General features: G+C 35.1%; 1 protein-coding gene across 7 annotated transcripts in view; it reads right to left on the bottom strand.

Annotated features, from left to right (window-relative positions):
* ZNF236 (zinc finger protein 236) overlaps window positions 1-16,430 on the bottom strand; it is a 70,247-nt gene that overhangs the window by 34,993 nt on the left and 18,824 nt on the right. For 6 of the 7 annotated variants that reach the window (XM_027745310.2, XM_027745305.2, XM_027745306.2 and 3 more), the window contains exons 6-12: window positions 14,944-15,116; window positions 12,137-12,283; window positions 10,200-10,271; window positions 8,227-8,430; window positions 6,869-7,097; window positions 5,139-5,411; window positions 3,206-3,409 (exon numbers count right to left, since the gene is read on the bottom strand). In XM_027745310.2, the coding sequence (XP_027601111.1) occupies window positions 3,206-3,409; window positions 5,139-5,411; window positions 6,869-7,097; window positions 8,227-8,430; window positions 10,200-10,271; window positions 12,137-12,283; window positions 14,944-15,116 (1,302 nt within the window). The remainder of the gene's footprint in view (window positions 1-3,205; window positions 3,410-5,138; window positions 5,412-6,868; window positions 7,098-8,226; window positions 8,431-10,199; window positions 10,272-12,136; window positions 12,284-14,943; window positions 15,117-16,430) is intronic. The other variant, XM_027745307.2, reaches the window with a different exon arrangement.

The following is a 16,430-nucleotide window of genomic DNA, read 5'->3' as shown; positions in this document are numbered from 1 at the left end:
AAATTGTTGTACTTCTACTTCATCTAATGAAGACATCTACTTCAGCTAATCAGTCAATTTTGCTAATTCTCTGAGTGCCTCCAAAAACTTATTGTAAAAAAACAACCCCAAAACTTCAAACCAATGTTTTTGAACAAATGCTTTTTACACACTGGTCCCTGAAGTCACTCAGGTGTCATTTTGGAAATTCAGTTGGAAGTTCCCACTACTAAATGTCCAGTTGGCTGAGAGAGTTGGACTTGTTCAGTCTGGAGTAGATAAGGTTTCAGAGAGACTTTATAGCAGCCTTTCGTACCTAAAGAGGGCTGGGCAAGAGACATGGGTAGGGACTTTTTTAAAGGGCACGTAGTGATATGACAGGGGGTAATGACTTTAGGCTGAAGGAGGATAGGTTTAGATTAGATGTCAGTGAGGGTAGTGATTAACTGGAACAGGTTGCCTAGAGAAGTTGTGGATGCCCCATCCCTGGAAGTGTTCAGGGTCAGGTTGGACAAGGTGTTGATCAGCCTGGTCTAGTGGAAGGTTTCCCTGCCCATTACAGGGAGACTGGAAATAGATGATCTTTAGGGTCCCCTGCAACCCACCATTCTAGGTTTCATTGAAATGTTAGTGCAGTAGGCTGTCTCAGAAGCAATCAACAGAAGGGTATAACCCCAAACATCATGACAGAATGGGGATAATAGCAGACTTCTCAAGTAAACCAACTCATCATCATTCACACAACTGTGAACTCAAAAGTACCCATCACAATACTAATAATACAATGGCTGATGGAATGATGAAAAGTTTCAGCAAATATACAAAAAGATCTCTTAATGGTCCTAAATATTCACCACAAAAGCCATTTATATTGTATTTTCCTTCTTCAGACTGCTTCATCTAGCTTGTTATGTTTCATATTCATAAAGGTAAGCCTGGATGGTTTCTGCTAAATTTCAAATGTAATTGAAAAGAGCAGAAGACAAGGAGAGAGAATTCTCTCAATTTTAAGAAGAGATGGCAACAATAAAAACTAAAAACTATATCTCTCAGACTTGAAAATGTTTTTACATGTATGTTATACATATATATATTTATATATACGTAAATGCCAAAACTTGCTTTGCCTTCCCCAACTAACTCAGTTAGTGCAATAGAATCATGTTCTGTTAAGAAAACTCCTACCAAAATAAACCAAAACCACCTCCAAAAAATCCCAACAACAACCCCCAAAACACAAACCACAAACCAAAAAAACCCACCAAAAACAAACCCAAACCCCTACTTTTAAAATTACTTCTGGCATTCTTCTTTAATGATAATTAGTAGTAGTATACAGGAGATGACACAAGTATTACAAATCAGAAGAGGAGAAACTCCATGACAAATATTTACTCTCAAATTTATTTTTGATCTTACAAGATTGGAATAATTCAATTAACTCTTTAAATGAACTATAGCTGACTAACTTATGAGTGTATACCAGGTTATAATAGTTCTAGTCTGCAGAAATTTCCAATAAGATACATAATAAATCAGAAATAACTATATTATATAAATAACTGATTTCTAATAAAACACTCCCGAACTATTTACTTAACCTGTTCAACTCAGATAAATGAAACATTTCTCTGAACTGTTAGAATAGTTAAAATTGGTGCTACTCTGGACATAGCATGTCAGCAAAATAAATCCAAATGGGAACGTTTTATAAAGAAGTGTATTTCCTCCCATTAGTTCCATCTTTGGAACTGTAGTAAAGCCTTGAAAAAATTCCAGTAACTTTTTTTGCATTTCCTAATCATTAAGTACCATAAACTACTGAAGTAAAATGAAACAAACACTGAAACAGATACAATTTGCAGACTTTTTTTCATAGGCTTTTAGAAAAATTAAGACTATTTTAAAATGCAAAATATGTATCAACAAAGGTGCCAGTCAAAGACTAACACTATTACTGAGCAACAATACTAGGTTCTTGACAACTCTAAAAGAACTCAAATTTTTTTTTTGTGGAGCGGGGGGTACAAACATGGAAATATTGTTGGGGGTTGAAAACAACATGACACCCTCTAGACAAATAGTACAACTTCTTATTTTTACATTGAAAATTCCAATATCAGTGAAGTTCATGTGTTATCAGCACCTGTAGAAAAAAATTTTTATAGCATTTCTTGTTAAGATTCATCTGTTTCCAAAAACCGGACTTTCGATGTGCAGATGTTAATTGTATTGAAGTGTGGCTCTTTAAAATCAGGGAAAAGCACTATAGCAGTTTCCAGGGTTCATTCAAGAAAGAAATACTGTGTGATTGGAGTGTCTGAAGCTGTCAGCTAAGTTTTGCTTCTGCCCCAAAAATTTAAGTTTCTTATATCTGATACTAAAATAACCCTTACTCTTGCTTTCAGTAACTCCTGGAAGCAGTGGAAGCAAAAGTATTTTTAAAGAGTGATAAAGATTTTATCAGTATAAACTAAAGACATAAGCAATATAAGATCCCACTGTAAAGACGATTACATGGCAGAGAAGGCAGGAGTTCACAGACTGGCGAGTCAAACTAAGAGCAAACACCTCACCCCCTACATTGACCTCTACTGGACAATAATATAATGTCTTGATTGGGCTGTACAACAACTAACTGGGCTGTACAACAACTAACTTCCTTCCAAAAAGTGGTTTTACATAATATTGTGACAATTATTCTACAACAGAATTAAAGGAACTGTATGAATTCTCCATAGCAGGTTTGAGAATTTTTCTGCCCTTTTTGAAATATGACCACTAATGATTACCACTAATTTAGCTGAGGTCATAATTATAACAAACACTCTAAAATCATGTAACACACTGACTCATTAATATCTGTAATCTGTAATAAACATGACCATGTTAAGAAGAATCTAAGTCATGAACTGTCTGTCATCTTTTCTATACCAAAAGTCTAATAATAGTTAAATTAAACTCCTCTCCTAATGTAAAAACACACTTTTTTTTCCAGTAAGGATTATACAATTTCATTGTAAATAACAAATATCCTTCTTATTGATTTTAGTGCAAGCAAAGTATAAAATACGGCACTTTTCTGAAGCCTGATTGTTTCTGATTATTTATTATTTCAAAGTGCACCTTTATGAGTAAGCTCTGAATGTCTGCTTGATTGAACTGTGACTTTTATATTCCAGTGAAATCCAAATTTCAAGAGAGTATAGATTTACTTGCTCCTTACCTAAATCAGTTATGAGTATGGGCTCTTGCAAAGGAATGTCTGGTACTGGACCACTCGACTTTCCTACTCGAACTTTTGCAGGTTTACGTTGATGTCGCAGCTTTCTTAGTTCAGTATGTTTAAAATGAGAAGTGATATGAGTTTTCTGATGGCCCGATGTTCTAAACTTTTTGTCACAATGAGGACAAGCAAAAGGTCTAACACCTGCAAAAGATTAAAAAGAAAAAGGATTAGTCTGGGATTTTATTTCCATCAATCTAGAAATGTAGCTTTAGAACACTGATTCTCTTTTCTGAATTTGCTTTTTTGTTTTCTATCACAGTGTCTATTCTTAAATAGGTTTTCAAAACAGATTGATGAAACCCAATCAAAAGTAACAATTAAATTGCTGAACTTCTAACTGATTGAAACACAATGACTTAAATCAGTTTGTTATCAAGAAACTGAATGATGCGAAAGTGACAGCAATTTTCAAATGTTCCAGAAGTTATCCTAAGAATTGCAGGTACCAGGTAAAAGTCCTTCCAAAACAAACTTTTAAAAAACTGTGAGAAAAAGAAATCAGCAAACACACAGGCAAATGTGTTATATAATAGGATAAAACAGAGGAACAGTCATGTGACAAAATTAAAGAAATTCAAGATCAGCCTCTGAAAATGTCAACACTGTTTGACAGCAGTCCAAAAAGCATGCCAACTGGAAATACCAAAGAAGGACTTCTGTAATGCAAAATCCAGTAGAAATCTCTCCTTGAAAAGGATACTGGAGAACTTAATAAGTTACAGAGACAGGCAAGGTTGAACTACTTTCAGCTTTTGTTCAAGGGGAAATCTCGTGACTTAAAAAGGCTAGGAAACACGACCGGGTATTATAAAGAAAGCTTGATAAAATCACAGGTGGAAAACATGTACAAAAATGTACTTCAAAATACAGTAGCTAGTACATCATATGAAACCACAGAGCAGTTCCATAAACAATGGACTACCTATTTTCTAAGCCACATAGTGCTTCTGCCACTCTCAATGAGTCTGAGTTTTTCTATAAAGTAAGGCTAACTTTAAACAAGAAGAAAAAAATGCTGGTTTGCAAGTTTACAAAAAAAAAACTCAAAGTGAAAAACTTTCTGCAGAAGAACTGAACATTGATATTTCATGGATTAAATGCATCGAACTATAAAACACATTGAACACCAAATGCACCTTGTCAATGAATGACACTTCTGCAGAAGGTAATTACATAAACAGGAATGAAAGGAAAGAGCAGTGCATTTATGAGCTTATCTTGATGAAACATTAGTCAGCAGAATAAGATAAGAAAAGTGGAAAACAACTAGGTTGTCCACCAAATGCAGAAAATTCATTTTTCTCTATGGAGAGAATAGTTCAGCCACAGAAAAACAGATATTGAGGACATCATGTATGATGTAAACAAGGACCATATGAACAGAGGAGTTTTAGGATATGCAGTGTAAGATACTGAAAACAGGTAAGCTGGTGAAGACATCAAGCAACACCTCAATGTTGAAGATAAAATGGGAAGTAACCAAAGAGTCCTGAGTAACATAGTGAAATTATCAAAAAGTGTAGGGAAGGGGAGGGAAAATGCAGAGTAAATATGAAAGACGATGACTCTTTAAAAAGCACAATTAAATACACTCACAATAGTGATATTAAAAAGGAACAACAGTTGAGTCATCATCAGAAAACCAAATGCCCATGGCTTTTGTAAGAGACCAAAGTCTCAAAGACATGAAACACTAGAAAGTTATGACAAAAAATTACTCATCATACAAGACACTAAAAATTATACATTCTCTGATAAATAACAATGACATGATAGACATGTCTATAACTTATACATTTCACATTGTCTTTTTTCATTCAAGGTTTCACCCACATCATGGAAAATAAGGAAAGCAATTTTGAATCCTTACCTGTATGTAGACGAATGTGAACTTTTAAACTCCCTGAGGTGGAAAAGCTTTTCATACAAAATTGGCACTTGAAAGCTTTGATGCCAGTGTGTGTTTTTATGTGCGCTGTTAGAGTGCTCTTAACTGCAAAGGCGCGGAAACACTGGGGACACTTGAATGGCTTCTCGTGGGTATGAATGCGAATGTGGCGCACTAGATCACTTGGTTTTTTAAATTCTTTAGAGCAATATGGACAAACGTGCCACCTTATTCCATTTTCTTCACGTATAGAACCTAAAATAAGGAATATCAAAATGAATGTGCTTTAAACCTTTTAACAATTCTTCAAAAATCCCACTACATTGACATCATTATACAAAGCAATCAAACTACACAAACAAAACTTTTTGTGAAATAGATGCCATCACAATACAGTTTGTAGATGACTAACTTCTCTATCAGATACATTCTGCTTCACAAAACTGGTGATGGGCTGGAATGACAAAAACAAAACCCAAGATACTCCTCTTGAAATTCAAACAATGCAGTTTCTATGCCGCTTAAAAATGTAGAGTGTAGTTGCAATGCAACATAATACACCAGTTAACTTATAAATACTATATCTAACAAAATTATCCAACAATGACTAAGTCTTCAACCATAACCACACCAATTTATTTTAAGTACTAAACACTTATCTAACTGGAGGAGATACTTAGCACAACCCTCTCTTCTGCAAATTCAGACTTAAATTACCTTTTGCAAACTTCTAAAGGAATAAAAATTGCAGAACAAGCCCTTCTGATAGATTTAAAATTTAAGGCTAGGTTTTTTTTTCACAAAAGCTGCTTTATGATCCAAGAACCCTAAGCTCTATCCTAAGGCAACAGGATGCTTTTTCACAACAACAACAACAAAAAAACCCAAACAAAAAACCCCTTCTAAATCCTATCAAGAGTTTTTTATTTATATATGTTGTTCAATATCCGATACTTGCTCATTTAAGTCTGTTTACATAGTGGGTTTTTTCCTGTAAACCATGTCAATACACTGAGGTCATAATACTTTATCAAAAAACAAAGGTTTTGACCTGTCAAAGTGTTTGACTGTACAGCAGTGACTTTTTTATTTGCAGCCAGAGCTAGAGAGTTATTAAAGTTATACACAAGCAACAAAATACTTATTACCAGAGGAAAACGTTAATGTTGATTTTTACCACAGTTAGGCTGAACAAGCTGAATTTTTGACTCTGGATCAATTTCTGCATCCCTCGTCCCTCGCAAAAGAAAAAGCAACATCAGTGTATCTATGAAGATACTACAAACAGAGCTCAATAGCTTCTTGTAGTGCTGTCTCTACCAGGCAAGCCACTAAAGTATGATGGCTTTACTTGGAACAAACTTCTAGCAGCCATAAAGCTTGAGCAATCTTGAAAATGAAATTGCATTTAAGCACACCTAGACAAAACCCAGGCTTGCACATACACAACACAGTAGGGAAGCAGAATATCAACACATATTTATGGTGACAGTATCACATCAGTACTGTTATTCCAGAGACAGGTGACATGAAGCATTATTGCTTCTATAATCTGTAATAGATACTATTGTTCATATCTTACACTGTGTTTGAGATAAGAGCAATAAAGTTCATCAATGATCCACAATACATTTTGGGGAATACCTTTATAAAGCCATAAACATAAATACTACAGTCTTTACAGCACAAGTAGAAAGCAGTGGCAACATTACCAGGCAAAAATGGTGATTTTTTCTTAATAAACTTTTTTTCTTTTTTATCTTGTTTATCTGTACTCTCTTGCTCCTTATCTTGTTCTGCATTATTAGAATCAGCTTGATGATTTGAGAGAGTTGGGACATCTGGGTTCTGATCCTGGGGTCCAGCAGTCTTAGCCTGGTTGCAGTCAGTAGAATGTGCAGAGACAGGAATTGAAGACAACCCACTGTTCTCTAATGCTTGCTAAAAAAGAACAAAAAAACTTCTAGATTAAGAAAGAAACATTCCACAGTTACCCCAACTTTTCTCAAACAACTACTTGGAAGATATAATGCAAATACATTTAAAAGAATTAGAAGTCTCATTCTCACAGAATTTCAGCTAGATTTCAAACCTACAAACACATTATTACACAACACTGACTTCTGATTGTCTGTTAAGATTTTAAGTTGCATTTCCAGCAGTTATTATTTGCCGACAGCTGCCTTTTAGGAAACAACATTTTTTGTTTAAATAGCTATCAGGATAATAGTTACATATCACATTATTTTCTGCAACCACACATCACACTCCAGACATTACAGAACTCACCACAGGTAACATGGTGAACCCACACACAGCTACATGTAATATTTGGGTCTTCCAAAAAGAAATTTAAATGGTACTTAAAAGGCTAGAGATAAAAAGATATCTTCAAGGTTAGCAGGCTACAGCTAATATTAAAGAATATTCTTCTCTGCCCGGTCCCATTCTGCTTGTGCCTTTATGTGGTGCAGGCTGCACAACAAGCACACATAGCTGATTCACTGGCCTGCCTCTCTTCTGTTACACAGCGTCTCCTATTGCCAGATATATCAAGGACAGAATCTAATAGTTTAGGAAAAACTGACCTCGGAAAAACATTTCTTGCACAAATAGGAAATAGTCAAATAGCCCTTATTAATTAGAACAGGGTAAAGGCCATGTATACATTCTCATTTTTTAGCCAGATAAAAATATTTTTCCCCTCTTAAATGTCATCATGATTTAAGCATGGCATTACCTAAGGACATGCCACAAGCTGCTTCTAGGCAACAGGAAAAAAAAAAGCTAAAGTGATCAATAAAAATATTCATGTATGGGTGTGTACACTTAAAGTTTTCTTCTAGGCCATATAATAAATTTTTATAACCCTTCTTTTGCATTATTATACAAAAAGGTATCTTGGTGCATTCCATACCCATTCAGTAGATCCTTACACTTTTTTCTTTACTGATAAATGATTTAGAAATGCATAAGGAATGCTATAATTGAAAATACTCAGAATCATTTTCACTACAATATGAGAAAGAAACCACCGAAATGTAAAGCTATTCTCACACTGAGCTCTTACCTGCAAAATATCTCTACTGATTCCCACCGCAATGTTGAGCTGTTGACCAGGTTGTTGAGGTTGGTTATTTTCTACGGGACCTGGTTCTGATAACTCAAGGAGCTGCTGAATGACATCAGTGACAGCCTGCTGACCCTGGTGAGCAGCAGCTGGAGACACCTGGTTTTCTGTCTGTTGAAGAAGTGGAGACCGAAAATGTGTGGCCTGAAATATACAGCAGTACATTTGTAAAGGAAGATGAAAAGTATATATTATGAACTCACCTGTCCAGGTCCCTTATCTGAAATGTCTGTTAACTGTCCACTACAAAGATGTCTCTTTGTATAAGACATAAGGATTATACAGAGTTGTCATTCAAGGTTTGCTCACTCCACTAAAGAATTGCTTCTGTATATCTCTTTTTTGGAGTCCTTATCAAACTTTAAATTGTAAGCTCACAGCTTTAATTAAATTTATTAAACTACTAAACCTTCAACCAGTTTACAAAACACATGCATCAATTACAGAATTCCACATGTAGAGGCCACATGAAAAGTAATTCCAAAACAAAGAAACAGCACTGACATGGTTGTCTTTTCAAAGTTCACATTTATCTCAAGCAGGTCCTTTGGAAAAAAATAACCTTCTATTAGTTGGGATTTTTTCTATATGAAATCAAAACCTTTCAGAACAAACTACCAACTTTTCCCCTTCAACTTTCAACCTTCAAAACCTCTTAGCTTTAGAAGAATCTCTTTATACTCTGAACATTTAAATAGGCATCAGGCTCTGTAAAAATACTACATAAACCTGAAGTTTAAAAATTTAATTTCTTAATCTTTGATTTGATAATTGTATCTTAGGCTACCTTAGCAAAAAATATGAAGAAAAAAAGTGATATAAAGCCTTGGTATTTATTTTTTAAATAGGAAATAAAGACTTTTTTTCACCTTCATTTCTAAACTTCTCTTCCTTGTAACAAGAGAAAAAATAATTGTTAATGAAGGAACTGCTCAACAACATCTTCAACATGAAAATTAAAAGAAAAAAAAAGAAAAAATTACTTAAACTTTTGAAGAAAAGCTATTTCAATATTTTTAAAATCTCACAAGGAGATAGTATAATTATTTAATACAACAAATATTTGTAACCAATTAGTTCACATCAGTTCTGTCCAGCCATAAGTTAAGTGGTCCTGGAATAATGAATTTACAGTAAAAGATAAAAGAAAGTGAGTGGACTGTTTATAATGACTTTAAAGCAGTAATGCCATATTTCCTAGTTCTTGGTTTCATGGATTCTAGCACATCAGAAGATAATCAGTAGCTGAACGGGAGAAAGGGAGACTGTAAGTCAGATATCTGTCACTAAGATACCATGCCGCAATCAATAGGTGACAAACAAGATGCTATATAGCTGCAAAAAAACATGCCAGCATTCTCAGTGGGACTGGCACATACAGACCTGCCTGTACATCACAGCTATTTGCTATGGGGTTCCAGAAAGTCAGTCCTGCATCCTCCTACCCCAGTTCCACAGCTCGTCCTGAACCCCACAGTTCCACTGCTGTCCAAATTCCAACCAGCTCAACCATTATGAACACAACTCCTTTCCTCTAACCCAAACCATGGTATCCATGCAAAGTAAAGGCAGAGGGGCAGGACAATCCAATATTTTCAAGTCCTTACTTGCTTCTGGTCCTTTTATACAGAAGAGCATTTGGCTCCATTTTGAAGAGCTATTGAACAGAATTATATGCAAAATCATGACTGTGTAAACAAATGAGGGAATACAATCCATTCAAGGTCTATTCTGTCTCTACATAACCAGCTGTATTCACTAAAGAGTTTCTCTTCACATGTTAGCTGGTCAACTTATCATAGAGGATCACTGCATATCATTTTTCACCAGTTAAATGAAAATTTACAGAATTCTGTAAAGTTTCTCCCACTTCTAGTCTTGACACACAAATGTGACAAAAACTTTACACTTACATTCTTCCATTTGTTATCAACAGGTTGCAAAAGATTAGCAGGGGATGTTGTCAAAGGCTGGGTGACAGGGTCCTACAAAGAAATGAAAATAAAGTATTTTAAACCTTTGTCAAAAAGAAGAAAAACATGACTAATATAATGCAGAAGAGTGGTACAGTTCATTTTCCCAGAAAAATGAACTGAGACTGAGAGAAACAAAAGTACACAAAATCACCATCACTGCTTCATAGTTTATATAGATTAAATAAACACAAGTTACAGAAACCAATACCTTAGCTATAAGTACTGATCCAGAAAAAGAAAAATAACAGCCTTACAGTAACCATAATTTACAAGATGTACTCATGTACCACACAAGAGTGCATTCTTTGGTAGCACAGCTTTTCAGGAAACTTCAGCTTTTGGAATGTGCACTTAATAAGGACATAATCATTGCCTATCCCCAGGTACATAACAAGGGATGACAGAGCCTATTGCAAACTTCAAAATAGAATAATTATCCTGGAGATTTGTTGTTAAAGCAGCTCTGCAAGTTTTGAGCAGAATGAAGGCTAGTTCTAATCAAAGAATGCTAGTGCTAACCTAATAACGTGCCAGCTTTCTAAAGTAATAAAAAAATACAAATAATTAAGTATCTGCAGTTTCAGATAAGAAGTTGCAAATAAAAAGCATAATGCTCTCTGATATGCAACTGCCGCATCATTTATTATCTCTGCTCTCCCTTGTTAAACTTCTTGACATCTCTTTTTAGAGAGAGACTTTTTCTCCCTTCTCTCTCTTTGCTTATATTATTGCATGGAGGTGTATTTGCTATACTGTTTCATGGAAGCAGAGAAGTATGCATGCAGCAAAGATAACAACACACTGCTGTAATATCAATATGCTAGGCAAATGCAAAATATTTAAGCAAAACAAAACAATAAGAACACAGCTAGCCGGGGAAAACAAACATGAGGTAGTATAAAGAAATTCTCTACCATCCTGCTTTTAAGATTAGGCTTGTGAATGCAGAAATGCACAAAAAGACACAGAGAATATAAGTATTTGCAAGCAAATAGGCCACACTAGCCTTTTTTTAATGAATTAACATGAAGAAGGAAATGGCATCTAAAAAAATGGTGCTCCAAACAACATTACTAGACAGTTGTTTTCAACAAGATACAGCTGCATAATGAAGTTGAGACTTCAAATTTTAACCCTCCTCTTCGAAGACTGGTCTTGTTTGTGACCCACTGAACATTAAAGTCGGGAATAAAGCAAAACAGATTGGAATAAAGGTAGAAAAGGCAGTTCTATTCAAAGAAAAAAGAGTACTATGATAAATTAAATATGCACTGGTTCAAAAAATGGAATAGTCTTCTGAAATCAGAAGCATTTTCTGAATTTTAGTTGTATCTGGGTAAAGAAAGAAAAACATTCAGTACTTCCAATAAAGCTATAGTTTTGCTTTATAATCTGCCATGTAAGAAGCTAACATTTAAAACAAATTACTGGAAACACACAGAAGGATCCACTATGTATTTATATGGACTAGATTTATATAAACAATTTCTGAAAATGTGTGGCAACTAATACATTATTTCAATAGTTCTAAATTTCACTGTTACATTTAAACTTCCCCATTAGTTTTATATTACCTGGGAGGCTAACATAATCTGTAAGGACCAGAATTATATTTTACTTAGTTTTAGAATTGAACTGTTGTATTTTCAACCAAATCCTCAAATTGTAAATCCTTTTTTGCATACCCTTTGCCAATTTATATTTTCCCAACATTTAATCCTGAAAATTAATACCAGAAATCACACAAAACATGAAAAAGACAAAAGAAGCTACAGGTCTAGAAGTTCTAACCTATCCAAAGAATTATCGGAATTAAGATATAGACCTGATTAAACTCTCAAAGGCATTTTCAAAATATACCAAACAAAACTTACTGCTGTAACATGAGATACATCTGTTGAAGCACTCGCAGAATTCTGTTGACCACCCATGTGCATCTTGCTGATATGTGTATTTAAACTACCCAAGCTTTTGAAGACACAGCTACATTCTGTACAGTTGTATGTAGGGCCATTCTTCACCTTAAACAAAAAAAAAAAACACAAAAAATTTAAGTAATTTTTCGCCACATTTACCAAGTATATTTTTTATTATTTATCCATATAACAAATATACTGTGGGATTATGAGAGTAAAATGGTTAATTTTCTCAAGTTACTGATGAAATTAATCTAGTATATCTTGGATATCAAATCAACTGTAATCTACGTGAATGACTATAACTGCCTATTACCACTTCTCAACGTTGGGAAGCACCAGACAGCACAACAAATGTCATCTGGCAAATGATACTGCAGACTTTTCCCTCTTTACAATTTCCTACTGTTCCACACTTAGAAGCAAAACTGAAATGCAACTTTATCAATTAAGATGTGTCAGAAGATGAAACATCGTACATAACACAAAAGGTCGTTCTGAAATACAAAGACAAAAAAATGCAGACAAAACCAACACAGTGAAGGGCAGGGAAGTTTAATAAGTAGTTTGAACTGAATTAAAACACACAGAATAAGAAAGTGACCAGCAGCAATTTGTTTGGGACTTTCAGACCAAGGCGATAAGGTAATTAAAACAGCTCAATTTGCAGAGTTCAACCTTCCTCACTTCCCCTTCTCAGTCTATCACAGCAGTAATAGCCAGTGTAGCAATATAAAGGGAGCAACAAAGTATTCAAAAGAAAACACACTGAAGTACTTGCAATATAGTTTGGTATTTTGTATTTTTTGACACTGACCTGCTAACAAGACTTTCAAAAAGAGACATCAAGTAATAAAATACTGCTACAACTAAACAGAGTTGTAGCCTTATAAAATGAGAACAGCCTGTAATTCATTATCACCTGTTATTTTGTAATTGTCTCAGGATAAAACAAAGAATTCATAGAATTCCATGCATGCTTGAAGAAAACACAGCAAGACCAAGAAAGAAAAAAAAAATTAAAAAAAAAATCAATAAATTACCCAAAGCTAAAATGTAGGTTCAGGACCACAGAAGCATAGGATGTGATCAAGAGGTAGAATTTTATTTAAAGCACCTTATCCCACAGCTTGTTTCTTTCTTACAGAAAAACTGAGTAACAGAGAAAAAAGTAAAAAATATTTTTTACTTCATCCCTAACAATCTGGTTTGGAAAAAGTAAATGTAAATTATGTAATCAATGAAATCAATGTCAATGTACTTTTTTATGTAGCAAAAGCTATCACATACAGAAAGCTGTGAACTCTGAAAACGACTAGTCACACAAAGATACAGAATCAATCAGGTTGGAAAAGACCTTTGAGATCCTCAAGTCTAACCTTAATGACCAAACACCATCCTGTCAACCAGACTATGGCACTAAGTGCCACGTTCAGTCTTCCTTAAACACCTCTAGGTATGGCAACTTCAATGGAAACCCCATTCCAATGCCTAATCACCCTTTCTGCGTCAAAATTCTTCCTAATATCCAATCTAAACCTCCCCTGGTACAGCTTGAGGCTATGTCCCCTTGTTCTATCACTAGCTACCTGGGAGAAGAGACCAACCCCACCTGGCTACAACCTCCTTTCAAGTAGTTGTAAAGAGTGATAAGGTCCCCCCGAGCCTCTTCTTCTCCAGGCTAAACAATCCCAGCTCCCTCAGGCACTCCTCAAAGGACCTGTGCTCCAGATCCTTCACATGCTTCACTGCCCTTCTCTGGACTCGCTCCAGCACCTCAGTGTCCTTCCTGAATTGAAGGGCCCAGAACTGGACACAGGACTCAAAGTTGTATGATTTAATATAACCAAGTGTAATACAAACTACTAAGACATATCCATATACTAAGGCACATCCTAAAAGGAAGAAACTAACACGCCAAAAAATCCTTAGTAAAAAAAAAATACCCAAAATATCTACTGTTGTAACACAAAAATGGAAAACGGGAACACAAATCTTGGACAGAGTTAGGGGAAGAGTGAGAACAGAGATGCTATTCTGCACCCATGAAAAAGAAAAAAAGCAAAAAAAGCTGCCTCTATTACTTCATACCTTACAAATCAAAACTAGGTCCCTTTCTATGGGTATTTCCAACCAAAAATCACTAAAGTCAGTAAGGAAATTACTGAACAAAGTTGCACAGCCTATGTTGCTCAGAAGATTGCAATACTTTATCATAGCAGTACCTTTTGAATCTAAAAACCTGTCTATCACAGAGAAGAACAACAGGCATAAAGAGATCTGAGACAGCAAATTTTATCTTATTCTGCAATTTTCTTCTACCTGTAACCAAAAAACTCCTGAAAAAGGCTGCAAGATATATACTTCAAAGACAAATGGCAAGTAAGCTCTATGATGGAGTTAGTGGGTTTGGTCTTGAAATTTTTCACCATTTTCTGCTTTGATGCTTTTGGCTTACTTTCATCTGAATCTAGTCCTCATTCTCCCAGGACAGACACAGGTACATTTTTATACACCTAAACCCACTACTTTCTAATCTATCCATGTACTGAAAACACAATGGCCAATGAAGGTTTTGCTACTTCTCCTAAGTACACATTTATTCAGATCAAGCAATTTAGGAAAGCTCGCTGGTCAAAACCAGCAAATTCCAATCTATACTACAGCAGTAAATCTATACTGGCTGCAGACAGCACTGGAGCGCATAGGAACGGCAACAATTGAGCAGGACATGTCAGTACCAAGGCATAATTAACTGTATTTACCTCCGAATGCACTCGCTGTATGTGCGACTGCAGATTGCCTTTCTGGGAAAAGGCTGCGGGACAAAAGGCACAGGCGTGGGGCTTCTCCCCTGTGTGCTTGATCATGTGAGTCTGCAGAGCTCCCTTCTGGTTAAAGGCTTTCCCACACTCGCTGCATTTGAATGGTCTTTCACCTGCAAGGGAAAGGGAAGAGGAAGAAGAGGAGCATGAGGAGCTTCCAATAAGCGTTAGCAGTTTCCTGTATTTAAAAGAAAAATTGTAGCAGCTGAAATATAACCTGGCCTAGAGACATCTGTACATACATGCAAACACATTTTATTAGTGGGTTTTCAAGGAAAATTGTTTACCTCAGCCACCAACCTCAGGACCTACTCTGATGAAAATGTAGCCTTATGAAAAAGTTTTATGAAAAGCTGATGATTATCAGTTAAAATGGTTAAAATGAAGGAAATCTATACAAAGCAATTATTTAGAATGGATTCTCTCGACTTGTGGTTTGGAAGATCTCAGAAGCTGTTATGCAAAATCACTGGAGGACAAAAAAAGGGGGGGGAAAGAAAAGAAACAACAAACCCACATACATCACTCTTGTATACCAAATTGTATAGAATGCACTGAAACAGAGGGTAAATGGACAGTAATAAATAAGTATCAAAAATTTAACCTTTAGTTTAAAAATCAAAAAGTCTTACAGTAACATTGCAGAAGATGGCCTATGGTTCCCACTCCCCAATAAATATTAACAGCCGTTCACTCTTTACAACCATCTACTGAAAATATGCAATAAAATATTATATGAGATATACAATCCCACTCAGAAGATAATTTTAAAACTCTGAATGTTCATATTGCTATTGAACATTAAACAAAAACTAGGCAATACTGCTACAGGAATGCTCTGCCACAATTTCCCAATTTTGGTGATCTCAGTGTTGCGCATTCTTCCAGTTATTTGTACATTCACAGATTAGGCATGAAAAACTGCACAGAAATTGTAGGTGACAGAACATAAGAGAAGTGCGTAAACAGATTACAATGCTACATATTTTAAACATACAGATACTAAGAATAAATTTCAGTTTCTTATAAACGTGTCTTAATTGACTACTGGGAACTTCTGCTATGAACTCAGTATTACCCTTTTTTCCTTTTAATTAAATAGTTTAGCTGAGGTAACTCCAAGACCTTGAAAACACTGCATTTGCAAATTTATTTAGCAAAACCATTCTGTACATTATGTCTGCTATACCAGTAAGTACTACCATGCACTAAAGATAATGTACATTAAAGCAGCTGTAATAAATATTTTTATATGACTTCTAGTTATACAGCTGTAATTACATCTACTTTACACTTATTAATTCTTAATTAAATTCACATTGTCTGGAATAAAGGCAGCTATTTTTTGAAATAGATTACAAGCATTTAACTCACTGAAGGAATATATATTTTCTGTTCTGCTGCTTATGGGTTTTGAAGATGCTTTA

The sequence above is a fragment of the Pipra filicauda genome, unplaced genomic scaffold (assembly GCF_003945595.2).
Source record: "Pipra filicauda isolate LSUMZ 115617 unplaced genomic scaffold, ASM394559v2 scaffold224_size1409572_pilon, whole genome shotgun sequence".
Lineage (NCBI taxonomy): Eukaryota > Metazoa > Chordata > Aves > Passeriformes > Pipridae > Pipra > Pipra filicauda.
The sequence above is the reverse complement of the archived record's forward strand: the minus strand, read 5'-3'. Positions and strand labels throughout refer to the sequence as shown.